At 43.4% G+C, this 13,675-nt stretch overlaps 1 protein-coding gene across 1 annotated transcript in view; it reads left to right on the top strand.

Moving 5' to 3' along the window:
• The first annotated feature begins 1,725 nt into the window (after nt 1-1,725).
• The window catches only part of ADGRE3 (adhesion G protein-coupled receptor E3), a 50,289-nt gene continuing 38,339 nt past the window's right edge, over nt 1,726-13,675 (top strand). Inside the window, exons 1-4 of the mRNA XM_059389226.1 lie at nt 1,726-1,857; nt 8,940-8,990; nt 10,338-10,457; nt 13,458-13,613. Coding sequence (XP_059245209.1) covers nt 1,833-1,857; nt 8,940-8,990; nt 10,338-10,457; nt 13,458-13,613 — 352 coding nt within the window. The 5' untranslated portion in view covers nt 1,726-1,832. The remainder of the gene's footprint in view (nt 1,858-8,939; nt 8,991-10,337; nt 10,458-13,457; nt 13,614-13,675) is intronic.

Raw genomic sequence — 13,675 nt, 5'->3', positions numbered from 1 at the left:
GAGTGACCTTCCCAAAGTCACACAGTAATAAGTGGCAGAGCTTGAACCTGGTGGTCTGGCTCTAGAATCAACACTCTGTAATAGCATAGGTCTGGCCATTAGGTGGCACCACTTGTCTTTCTTGATCAACCCTCACCTCCAACTATCATCACAATCCCAGAGGACCGCTAGGGGGAAAGAACAGGAAGCCCCACCACACAGCTGCTTGGCCATGGGGGACGGTGAGATGTTGAGAGCACAACAAACTTATTAAGCAGGACTTGTGGGCTTTACAACCCCAAAAGCCGGCAAATTCCTCCAAATGCTCCAACCACCTGGGGAAATCTGGGTGTTTTTTTTTTTCCTTGCTCATACACTTGCCTCCAAGTGTCTCTGGAGTTGACTCTACTTGCTATCTCCCCTTCTTCACCTCCCGTTCTCCCTCAGTCACCTCCATTCTGAACTGCTTTCATCATCATCTTCTCTACCACCTTGACCACTATTGTCACGGTCATCATCACCTCTACCACCTCATCACTGCCATCACCTCCACCATTTTTACTACCCTCATTGCCACCACTACCATCACCGCCTTCATCATCACCACCAAAGCCACCAGCACAACTATCGCCACCACCACCATCACCTGCACCATCACCTCTACCAGCTTCACCGCCAACACCATCACCACCACCACCATCACCATCACCATCTCCACCACTTCCATCATTGTTATCTTTATCATCATCATCACCACCACCATCCAAACCACTGGAACTTCTCTTGATAAGAAGACAACCTCCCTACTGCTCTGTCCCATCAATATTTTTCTGTCTTAATTCAGTCTGGTCTCTTTCCTTTCCCTCCATGACACCAGAGTCTGCTCATTTTCCCCCATCTCTCTAGCCACTCTTGGCCTGTTCCCTCTACTTTCTGCTCCTCCATGCCCTGATTTCTAAATTACTTACCTAGGGCTCTCTTCTCACTCTACAATCTCTCCCTACATGATATCATCTAGTACTATAGCTACAATTTCCAACTAGTGACCAGGAGGAAAGCCCTCTCTTTTGTGAACTAGACATATATGTAATGAATGTTGAAATCACAGTACCTCAAAATCAACTTACCCAAAACTTAATGCCATCTCTCCCCCAAAAACCTGCTTTTCCACCAAGTTCCCTTTCTCTGTAGTTCTAGATAGAAAACAGATCCTGTCAATAATATTTGCCTTAATAAATATTTGTTGAAAGAGGGAAGGATTTAGATTTTTCTCCCAAATCCTGCAGTTGGTTTGGACTGACCCAAATAACCAAATAATTCATTACCCTCTACTGGGTCTACTTTGAGACTCTAGCCAGATCTGTTGGGGGTCATCTGCTAATGGGGTAAAAATAGCAGCATTTGTGAAAAATGACTCCTCGGTATCTTTAGATACCAACAGAGATACCCTAAATTTTGACTTACCCAGCTCAAAACCACAAGGTTATTTAAGCTTTATTTTGACCCCAAAGTCATAACCACTCTGCAGACAATGCTCTGTAACTAAAAGGCCTTCCTTTTAGGACTGATTCTGTCACCCCAAAGGCAATCAACAGCAGCCATGAAAACCTACCATCAAGAAAGCATATGAAAACAAGTGCAGAAAACAGAAAATAAATAAAAAAACAAAAAAGCAGAACCATCAGTCTGATGGTGAAAGACAAGAACAAGTTCCCTTTTCTGATAGAAATGTCCTTAGTCAGCTAACCTATGTGCATCAATTCTCATAAGATTTCCTTGAGATGGAAAAGTGGTGAGTGTAAAGCAGTAAGGAACTTCAAGAGCTGGCCAGCAAGGTTTACCTGTGTGCAAGAATGCGAGGGCCATCACTCCTTCCAGGTATGTGTAACCTTGGGAATGACTGTACCCTAACCTACCTCCTATCAGTAGCTGTTAGTTCAATGATTAGCTGTCTTTTCCTTCTCTTTCTCCTGCTCAGCTTTAAACATTCTCTCTTTCCCCTGGGGCTGAGGTTTCCTTCCTCACCACCCTGTTCAAACTGTGCTGTCAAATATGCCTAAAATTTTCCTGATGGTCCAATCCAAGGAGTTGATCATCTTCATCTTCACAGGTTTTGTTTTCTAAGTAACATCCTTTTCTCCTTGATAATTCTGTGACCTAGCACTAGCACTGCACTATTTCTCTGCCTCTCTTGCCATTTCTTTTTTCCTCTGTCCTGTACCAAGAGTATTAATATTATCCCCCTCTTAGGGATGAGAAAACTGGGGCACAGAGAGATTGTAGTGCCTGCTCAAGGGCACACAGCTTGTAAATGGCAGAGTCAGAATACAAACCCAAACCACCTGGCTCCAGATCTTTGCCATTATGCTCCTTCCACAGGATTCTGCTTAGGTCTCTTTTTCTGCTCCCTCTCCTAGAGAAAACTCTTGATCCTGTGGCTTTAATCGCCACCTCTGTGCAGATGGTTCTCCAACTCTGAAGTCCCGTCCATCCTTCTGGCTCCAGATCAAATAACAATATCAATAACCACAATATCAGCCTTACGTTTATTGAGGACATACTTCAGCCTAAAGTTGTTTTACCTTCATTATTGCACAACAGCTTCACATGAAAGATGCAAAATAGCATCACAGAGAGGTTGTAGGACTTGTTTAAAGTCTCACAGCTGTTAAGTTGCAGAGGCAGGTGATAGATCATAAAATCTATCAAAATAATATAAGCTTATTAAAGGCAAATGCCCTGTGCTCTCACCTTTGCAGGCTCTTCCATATCTTATATATAAGTCTGATATATATATATATATATATATATATATATATATATATAATCAAAATGAAGTGAGATAGTGTACAATTTTTTTATATATCTCAATATACATACCTCAATAAAACTTAAACAAAAGGTTAAAAAAGAGACACTCAAGCAAGATATCTCCTGCTTTTTGGCAACTGGAGGTAGAGTCCAGGACAATTCTGGGCTCAATTATTTGTGAATTCAGTTACCTGTGAACTCTCTGCCCATATCACTGGATGCAACAGACAGTGTAACAGAATGAGCATCTGGTCGAGAATAAGAATAGGATTCTAGTGCAAATAAAATGGTAATGGAGACAGCTAGCATTTATGAATTAATTTCTGCCAGACATTGTGCTTCACGCATGCCCTTGTTTATGTCATCACACCCAACCCCAGGTGGTAGACAATGCTGTCACTATATTTCATATAAGGAAACAATTTAAACAATTTGCAAAAATAGCATCCAAGCCACTTGACCTCTACACACGTGTTACCTCATGAACAAAAAGAGTCAGTGTGATTTCTAAAGTTTCTTAGCAGTGTGGGATTCAGGCATGCTCATGACTCTGGGAAAACCCTAATTTAAGATGCATGCACATATTACTGAGCACAGGGTTGCTGGCTAGACTGAAAGGAGACTCTGAAGACTAGCCTTGAGGAAACCTGGTGGTGCCTAGACTACCTGAGCTTTAGGAACTAGGAAACGCTTTTCAACCTATATGTGTTACTAACTGGCTTTGTGAGCTATAGTCATCACTTGGGAAGATGTAGTGTTAGTGCAGCTTCTACAAATTATTTTATTTATTTTATTTTATTTGATCTTATCTTATCTTATCTTATTTTCTCAATGTTCCAGGAGTTATTGTTTATGCACCACACCCAGGGCTCCATGCAATACGTGCCTTCCTTAATACCCACCACCAGGCTCACCCAACCCCCACCTTCCTACCCTCCAAAACCCTCAGTTTGTTTCTCAGTGCCCACAGTCTCTCATGGTTTATCTCCCCCTCAGATTTCCCCCAATTCACTTTCCTTTCCTTCTCCTAATGTCCTCCGTGTTATTCCTTATGTTCCACAAGTAAGTGAAACCATATGATAATTGACTCTCTCTGCTTGACTTATTTCACTCAGCATAATCTCCTCCAGTCCCATCCATGTTGATACAAAAGTTGAATATTCATCCTTTCTGATGAGGCACAATATTCCATTGTATATATGGACCATATCTTCTTTATCCATTAGAATTAATTATTATACAAAAGTAGGGAGTAGGGAAATTTAAAATTTATTTATTTATTTATTTATTTGACAGAGAGAGGGATCACAAGTAGGCAAAAGAGCAGGGAGAGAGAGGGAGGGAAACAGGCTCTCCACTGAGCAGAGAGCCCGATGCGGGACTCAATTCCAGGACCCTGGGATCATGACCTGAGCCGAAGGCAAAGGTTTAACCCACTGAGCCACCCAGGTGCCCCTGGAGCAGGGAAATTTAAATTCATTCGAAAATATGCCAGGGTCCTGCCACTAAGCAGTTCACAGCTCAGCTGAAAATATATTCATTGGGCAAACAAAAATATTCAAAATGCTTCGTGAACACCATTACATAAGTAACTGATTAGAACTGGCACCTTCTTGGGGCGCCTGGGTGGCTCAGTGGGTTAAGCCGCTGCCTTCGGCTCAGGTCATGATCCCAGGGTCCTGGGATCGAGTCCCGCATCGGGCTCTCTGCTCAACAGGGAGCCTGCTTCCTCTCCTCTCTCTCTGCCTACTTGTGATCTCTCTCTGTCAAATAAATAAATAAAATCTTTAAAAAAAAAAAAAAAAAAAAAAGAACTGGCACCTTCTTTGATGAAGGACAGAAGCACGGAAGGATGAGTAACAGCCGCCCAAAGACGTCAACATCTTCATCCCCTGGAACCCGTGAATGTGTTACCATAAATGCACAGGGGAGGGAAAATTTCCCCACTGCCCTCTTAGGGTCTCTGGCTGAAAGTCAGAATTAAGCTGACATAAGACAAATTATACAAGTTTTATTGAATTGAAACATGTACACGAAAGCCTTCCCAAGAGAATGAAGACCCAGGGAAATGACCAGAGCACAGAGTTTCTGTGCCTTTTTGACAAAGATATGAATTTGTGAAATGACAAGGCAAAGGGGTTAGGAATAGTGAATTGTGAGAAAGTGACTAGGAGTTCTGTCAGAGGGAAAACTGGAGGAAGACAAGGACTGTTTCTGGTTTTTTTTTTTTAATTATTATTATTTTTTTATTTGACAGACGGAGATCACAAGCAGACAGAGAGGCAGGCAGAGGGAGAGGGAAGCAGGCTCCCGGCTGAGCAGAGAGCCTGATGTGGGGCTCGATCCCAGGACCCTGGGATCATGACCTGAGCCGGAGGCAGAGGCTTTAACGCACTGAGCCACCCAGGTGCCCCGACAAGGGCTGTTTCAATGAGTGTGTTTGTACACATCCATTTCTGTGTTCATTCCCGGTCTCTGGTGATAAGGACATTCTTTTCTTCCAGGCACAGGGAGGGCAGCCTTGTCAGGGGAGATTTTATGGCCTGATTTCAAGTAGGAAAAACGAAGTCAGAAAGCCCTTCCTACATGTGCTGTTTCTCAGGTGGCTTCCACTCCAAATAACCAAGATGCCAAAGCGGCATATTTGGGGGTGGCATGTCCTGAGAACTTCACATGGTCAAAGGGACTTTAGAGATATGGATTAAGCTAATAATCTTGAGCTGGGGAGATTATCCTGGATTATACAGGCAGGCCCATTATAATCATGAGGGTCCTGATAAGAGGGAAGCGGGACACGAGAAAGGAAGGCGCTGTGCTGCTGGCTCTGAGGATGGGAGAGGAGACCGCGAGCATGGAATGTGGGTCACCTCTGACAGCTGGCCGTGGAAGGAAATGGATTCTCCCCTAGAGCTTCCAAAAGGAGGCAATCCAGCTGACAGCTTAATGTCAGCCCAGTGAGACTAACTTGGGATGTCTGGCTTACAGAACTACATGGAAATACATTTCTGCTGTTTTTAAGCCACAAAATTCGGGGTGATTTGTCAGCAATCAGAAACTCTTACAGGGAACCAAAAAAAGTTAGTACTGCCCTCCCTCCCACACTTAAGGGTCACTGCTAAGCCCATAGGGCTTTGTCTTCCAAATCTGGCCATTGGTCTAGATGGCCCCCAAATAACCAAGTAACCTATCACACCTCCTACTGGGCTATAACATCTAGGGAACTACATATACTGGAAGAAAAGGCACCCTTGCCCTAAACCACTGCCCTGGAAACATGCCAATCTCAACACCAGCCCTTGGGCATGCAGCTTGTACGGAATTTCTACAAGAGAGGTCGTGGGGTATGGTAGGTTATCAGTAGGGATCCACACCTGAGTTTAATCTCAGCTCTGCCACTAACTAGCTCTGGGAAATGGAACAAACACCTTAGCCCTTCTGTGCCTCTGTTTCCTAATGTTCACAACCAGGATCATGCTAATAGCACTCACCTCCTAAAGTCGTTGCAAAGCTGAATTAAATTCTTGTGCCTGGTGCTTAGAATAATGCCTGGCATGTAGTAAGGGCACTTTTCCCTTTAGATGTTGTTGAGGCTGGCCTTCGTATTTTGCTCAACCCCCCACCAAGGAAATCCTCTCTCCAAGACATAGTATCTCTCTCCAAGGAAAGTTTCATTGATGTGTTTGTAGGCAGGGTGGAGGGGTGGTTGCATCGTAGGGCATGCTGCATTTTACTCCAAAAATTCCCATCTCCTCCAAGTCTTGCTTCAGAGACACCAGCTGCCACATCTCCTGAGCTTCCCCAGGGAAGACACACATGCCTCATCTTCTCTAGACTCTCAGCCTCAGACTGTTCTCAATCACCTGATTCCAATCCTTCATGCACAGGAATTGAAATGACCCCAGTCCCACCTACCTAGTCCACCCTGACCTACACCTATCACCCCACTTGATAAACAGAGACCCTTCTATTACCAGGAAACACTTTTCTTTTTTTTAATTTTAGCCTTATTGAGGTATAATCAAGACATTTAAAAAGCACATATTTAATGTATACATCTTATGAGTTTATATGTATGCATACACCATACACCCATAATACCATCATCACCACAATGAAGTCATCAAACATATCCATCACCTCCAAAAATTTCCCTCTATGTGTGTGTGTTTAGTGAGAACACATAACATGAGATCTATTCTTTTAACATATCTTGAAGTGCACAACACAGCATTATTACTAACTATAGGTACTACGTTTTATGGCAGAACTCTAGAACTTATTCACCTTATGCAACAAAACGTTATACCCTAGCCCCTGTCAACCATCATTCTATTCTCTGCTTCCGTGAGTTTGACTACTTTAGATATTTCATGTAAGTGGAATTGTGCAGTATCTGTCCTTCTGTGTTCGACTTATCTCACTCAGAGTAATGTCTTCTAGTTTCATAGATATTGCCACAAATGACAGGATTTCCTTCTCTCTTAAGGCCTAATAATATTCCATTGTGTATATATACACCACATTTTATCCATTTATCTGCACAATCCACTTTCTCAAGGGTTAACCAAAGTTGCAAATAAGGTGACTGATCACCAGAGTAAATGTCAACCAGTATAAACCACTAATTGAGAAGAGCCACTAATTGGTTGTTCATATTGAAATATTCCCACACCATTTGTAAATAATCATTGCCCAGAACTAGCTCCCACCACACTCCTGCCAGCCCAGACCCTGCCCTGAGATTCCACCCACCTCCCCACAATTCAGCAACTAAAATAATATCTGCTGCAACAGAGAACCATCTCCAGTGTCCTCTGATTGGCCAATCCCTGCACCATACCAGCTGTTAATATTGTCCTTACAAATGGCAAATAATTCTAGACATCAGTATGTAATAAGGAAATGAAAAGAAGGTGAGGCAAGAACTAGCAATCAGAGTGTTATCGGATTTCTCAGGAAAGGGGAAGAGAAGTTACCCATCCATCCAGTAGCTTCAGGTCTTTGCAGAAACAAGAACATGGCTGCTGACCCCACCAGCAGGTAGGAAGGTTTGGGGAAGAGAAAAGAACACTTTATCAACCACGGTAAAGGCAGTCTGAATTTCCCAAGAAGACAAAAAAAAAAAAAAAATACTCCCCTTTCAAGTAATGTTTCTAGAATCTCACCAGTCCTCCCTCTAGAAGAGGACCAATCCCCCTCCATTTGAATCTTATAACCAAGAAAATGTGGTGGAAATAGAGTTGCATGACTTCCAGGGCTGGATCTTTTTTTTTTTTTTAAGGTTTTATTTATTTATTTGACAGAGAGAGATCACAAGTAGGCAGAGAGGCAGGCAGAGAGAGAAAGGAGGAGGAAGCAGGCTCCCTGCCAAGCAGAGAGCCAGATGTGGGACTCGATCCCAGGACACTGAGATCATGACCTGAGCCGAAGGCAGAGGCTTAACGCACTGAGCCACCCAGGTGCCCCAGGGCTGGATCTTAATGGGAGATGTAGTCTTTTTGCCTGGGGCACCCCTACTTAGAGCTCTGAATTACCATGGGGTCTGCATGCCTGAGGTCATCATGTTGGGAGGAAAGCCAAAATTCCCCAAGTCTGAGGCTACGTGAAGTGATGGCAGCTCCCATCCAGTTCCCAGCTGCTCCAGCCCCAGACACAGCCCGACTGCGACTGTATAAGAAACCCCTACCAGAATCACCCACCTGAGCTTTTCCCAGATTCCCAAAACACAGAAACCATGAGAGGTAAGAAAATGGTCATCGCTGGCTTTTTTTTTTTTTTTAAGATTTTATTTATTTATTTGACAGACGGAGATCACAAGCAGACAGAGAGGCAGGCAGAGAGGAGGAAGCAGACTCCCCGCTGAACAGACAGCCCGATGTGGGGCTCGATCCCAGGACCCTGGGATCATGACCCCAGCCAAAGGCAGAGGCTTTAACCCACTGAGCCACCCAAGTGCCCCGGTCATTGCTGTTTTAAGCCATTACATTTTGTAAGCCGTTACATTTCAGGTGGGACTAGGGTAACTTCAATTCCTGTGCATGAAGGACTGGGATCAACAGCCATGGATAACTGACACACAGCCCTTGAAGAATGTCCTGGAATCTTTCCTCATTCAGTTCATGTGTCTCCCTTCTGCTTCCCTGTTCCAGGACTCTGTTTTCTGCTGAGTTTATCAGAAGTTATGGCTCAAAAGTCCATAGGTAAGTGCTCAATGCCTGACTTCTCCACAGCCAGAGACCAGGAAATGTATAGACCAAGGGCACACCTCTAACCACTCATATCCTGCACGGAGCTAGAGCAAAGGGTCTTGTTCTGGCAGTAGAACTCAGGGATGTTTGCTCCTGTGATTCTTTTTAATTCATCATTACATCACATTTTAATATGTCTTTTTTTTAAGTTTCATTTATTTATCTCTACATCCAACGTGGGGCTCAAACTCACGACCCCAAGATTAAGAGTCACATACTCTTCCCACTGTGCCAGCCAGGCGCCCCTTAATATATCTTTTTATTTTACAGTCCTTTGTCTATTCATTTGCTTTCAGTAACCACCATGTGCCCAATGTAGGAATAAAACAGCAGCTGAAACGCACAAAGTCTCACGAAGTGAGCATTCCAGTGGCAAGACACACAGCATGATGGTAACCATTCCATTCTGATCATAAGCAAGCCCCCTCCCAAAAAAGATGAACAAGATGACATCAGGCTAACTTTAAACCCTTGGAGATCTCACTAGATTCTAATTCAGCAGGTCTAGCATGGGGCCTGAGATTCTGCCTTTCTAGCCAACCTCCGGGGGATGCCTTCTGAGCAGCCAGACCGTCTGCTGTGGCCCCCATCATGTTCCCTCTCCCCATGAACACTGCACAGTTCTTAGATTTCTCCACTGGACCCAAAGTTCGAGATACTTCCTCAGCTCAGTTCATTCCCAAGAGGTCTCAAATTGAGATCTTTCCTGTCTCCCTGTCCAAATGAAGTTATACATAGGGTTACAAAGATCATGTGTACCCATATCAGGATATACCTCCTGTGGACCCCTACAAATTTAAATCTTTATAATCCTAGCTGATACTTTCTATGTGCCAGGCACTGCCCAACACACTTCATATGTATTAATTCAGTTACTCTTCACAATAACCCAGTTTACAGATGAGGGTATTGAGGCACAGAGGGGTTAAGACATTTGTGCAAAGATACACAGCTGGTAAGTGGCAGAGTCAGAATCGAACCCAGGGCCTTAACCAATTCATTCCCCCTTTTATAAATTCTGCAGTGATCCTGAGAATAGCACAATTTCATCACCTTGAAATTTTTGTGTTAAAATTAATTTAACGCCAACCTCTGTCCTTTATCATGCAAAAGAATCTCACTTTTTTCTATAACTTGGGTTTGGTGTCTCTCATTTTTTAATGTACTGAGATTTCAAGAGAGACAAAGGGTGTAGGCTTCCTTATCCTCATGAGATCCTGTCTGGAGGCCAAGTCAAATGATAACAGGACATCTCTTAACCCCAGCAGATGTTTGACCTGCCCCTCTTTCTCCCTGCAGCTTCTTGTAACTGCCCCCAGCATGCTGACTGTGTCAACAGCACTCATTGTACTTGCAAACATGGATACACCTCTATGCACGGGGAGGAATTCTTCACATTTCCCTTGGCTACATGCGAAGGTAAGGGACAGTTTTCAAACCATCCAGAGGCAGGAGTAGAGGAAGACAGCATAAGGACCATGGGGAGGCAAATACCAATAATGTGCACTGCTAAAAAAAACAAAAACTTAACAACTCCACCCTCATCAAGAAAGAAATGTTTTCATGAAATCAGTATTTCTTCTTTGTTTTTTTTTAAGAGAAAGAGCCCAAGTAGGGGGGAAGGGGCAGAGGGATAGGGAGAGAGAGAGAATCCCAAGCAGGCTCCATGCCCAGCAGAGCTCAACATGGGGCTCAATCTCATGACCGTGAGATCATGACCTGAGCTGAAACCAAGAGTTAGATGCTTAACTAACTGAGCCACCCAGGCACACCATCATTTCCCTTTATTTACTTGGAAGTCCTAATACACTATTCCACCCCATTTATGACTACCGAGTTCTCTTAACTTCATATTCAAACATGTGTTTCTCTACTATTTTTTTTAACTCATCAATTATTTCCCCTTTCAAGGTGCATTGTTTGCCCCATCATTTCAGGAGAAGGGAGTGAGAGTACCCTCCCCATGATGAGTACTGAGTGACATACAGAATTGTTGAATCACCATATTGCCTACCTAGAACTAAAATAATACTGTATGTTAATTATACTGGCACTTTTTTAAAAAGATCCTTCTCTCCCTCACTTCCGCTCCCCCAGTGAAGAGATAAGATCTTTAAAATACCGTAATTTCAACCCCTCCCTATCTCCCCTGCCACCCCCCACCACACTCCTTAACTTTATCTCCAGGTTCACTGCTCACCCCTGCTTCCTCTTCCCTTCCTTTCCCCCTACATTGAGGTTTCTGTACTTCCTTGTTTCACACTTGTTAATCTGTTGGGTTTTTTTGAGAACTTTCTCATGTGCTTTCTTCAAACTGGCCCACATAGCTAATGTCTCTCTCCACGAATGCACCATCTTGTATTTCTTTGGCTCTAACGAGTAGGTTCTATCCTGCCTCGGAGGGAGCTTTTTCATTCCATCCTCTTAACCAAGTGATTCATCAGTGAATAATACCCCAGTGATCACAGAACTAACTGTCTTCAAGCATACAGGGTCGCAAACAAAAATCCCAAAGCCAATCTGAGTCTCATCCCTTTGCAGTGACTTCTGTCTCAGACAGGTTTCTTGCAGACGCCCCAGAAAGAACATCCCTACTCTTCATTGGCTGGGGGTGAGACATGAAAGCTGGAAGGGAGGCTGGAGAGAGAGTGCCTGGGTGATGGGAACAAGACAGCCTCCTCAAAACAGAACGGTGGTTGAACAGACAACCGAGAGCATCTGCTCTATTATATCACAATCTGAAAATTCCCAGCTCCATGTTTGCCATACCAGTTTGGGAAATCACACATCTTTGCTACCCACCTGACATTTACAAAGGGGCTACTGTGACCCTTAGGACTGGGGACACATTGACTTAATCAAGACATTCTAACTCAATTAGTTAATCTAGCAAATGTATTACTCTTGGGCTGCTATGACAAAACTCAGACCGGGTGGCTTAAACAACAGGAATTTATTTTCTCACAGTTCTGGATGCTGGGAAGCCTGTGATCAAGGTTCTAGCAGTTCCACTTTCTCAGGAGGCCTCTCTTCCTGGCTTGAAGATGCCTGTCTTCTTACTCCATCTTTACATGGTCTTTCCTCACTCTGTGCACATAGTGGTCAGGCAGATGGAAAAGTTCTCTTGTCTCTTCTTCTACAGACATTAATCCTAACAGATCAAGACCCCATTCTTACAACCTCATTTAACCTCAGTTACATCCTTAGAGGCCCCATTTCCAAATACAGCCACATGAGAAGTTAGGGTTTCAACATGTTGAAATGAAGAGATATACATACGGTTCATAACAGCAGACATAGTCAATTTCCCACTTATTTGCTCTCAGCACTTGCCATTCTTTTGCACACCAAATCTAAGGCTCTCTCTGTCTACTGAAGACTACTCAGCTCATGCTCAAAACAGTTGGAAGTACCAGAGAGTTAATTATCCCTGCAAGCACTTCTCTGTTGATAAATAATATTTGGCAGATAAAAACATTGCCAACAAAAGCCAAATTATGGAAAGACCCCAATGTCCATCAACTGTGAATGGATAAAGAAGAAGATGTGGTGTGTGGGTGTGTAGGTGTGTATGCATGCGATGGAATATTACTCAACCATGAAAAAGAATGAAATCTTGCCATTTGCAATGACATGGATGGAGCTAAAGTGTATTATGCTAAGCAAAATAAGCCAGTCAGGAAAAGACAAATACCATATGATTTCACTCATCTGTGGAATTTAAGAAACAAAACAGAGGAGCGCAGAGGAAACTGGGAAAACAGAGAAAGGGAACCATAGAGACTCTTAACTACAGAGAACAAGCTGAGGGTTGCTGGAGGGGTGGTGGGTGGTGGGTGGGGGATGGGCTAGATGGGTGATGGGGATTAAGGAGGACATTTCTTGTAATGAGCCCTGGGTGTGTAACTGGTGAATCACTAAATACTACTCCCAATATTACACTATGTGTTAACCAATTATGATTTAAATAAGAACTTAAGAGAAAAAAAAAAAAAAAGATTTGGCAGATAAATACCCCAGCCCCCTCACTCCTTGGGAAGTCACTCTGCAGCGTGTGCTCTACACTGCCTCCCAGAGGGTCCCAGGGATATCGAGTCCCAGTTGTCCACAGCAGAAACTTCCCTGTTTACTTTCTGCCTGGCTTTCCCTGTCTTATTTCACCACTTCCCTTCCAGGGTTTTCTGGGATCACCTCCCACATAAAGTACTTGAACATGAATTCTTGTCTCAGTGTCTACTTCTCAGAGAATCCAACCAAAGTCAAAGAGGAAAGGGAAGAACAAAGACAACCCACTAACTTAAATGAGTTGTCCTGGAAAACCAGGACAGATTGGGTGGAAAGGGTATGGCCTCTGGCACATATTAGATGTTCTATAAATCTTTGTCAAATTAATGGCCAAATTCCTCTTTTGTGTTCCAGATATTGATGAATGTAAACCACCCATTAGTATATATTGTGGAGAAAATGCTGCATGTCAGAATACTGATGGAGGTTTCTACTGTCACTGTAATCCTGGATACAAACTTCTCTCTGGGGCTCCACAATTCCAGAATCCCAATGAAAACACTTGTCAAAGTAAGGAAATTCTTGTCTTCTTGTCTCTCTATATATTTTTCATTGAGTATAATGCCAGATAA

The sequence above is a fragment of the Mustela nigripes genome, chromosome 2 (assembly GCF_022355385.1).
Source record: "Mustela nigripes isolate SB6536 chromosome 2, MUSNIG.SB6536, whole genome shotgun sequence".
NCBI classification, from domain to species: domain Eukaryota; kingdom Metazoa; phylum Chordata; class Mammalia; order Carnivora; family Mustelidae; genus Mustela; species Mustela nigripes.
The sequence above is the reverse complement of the archived record's forward strand: the minus strand, read 5'-3'. Positions and strand labels throughout refer to the sequence as shown.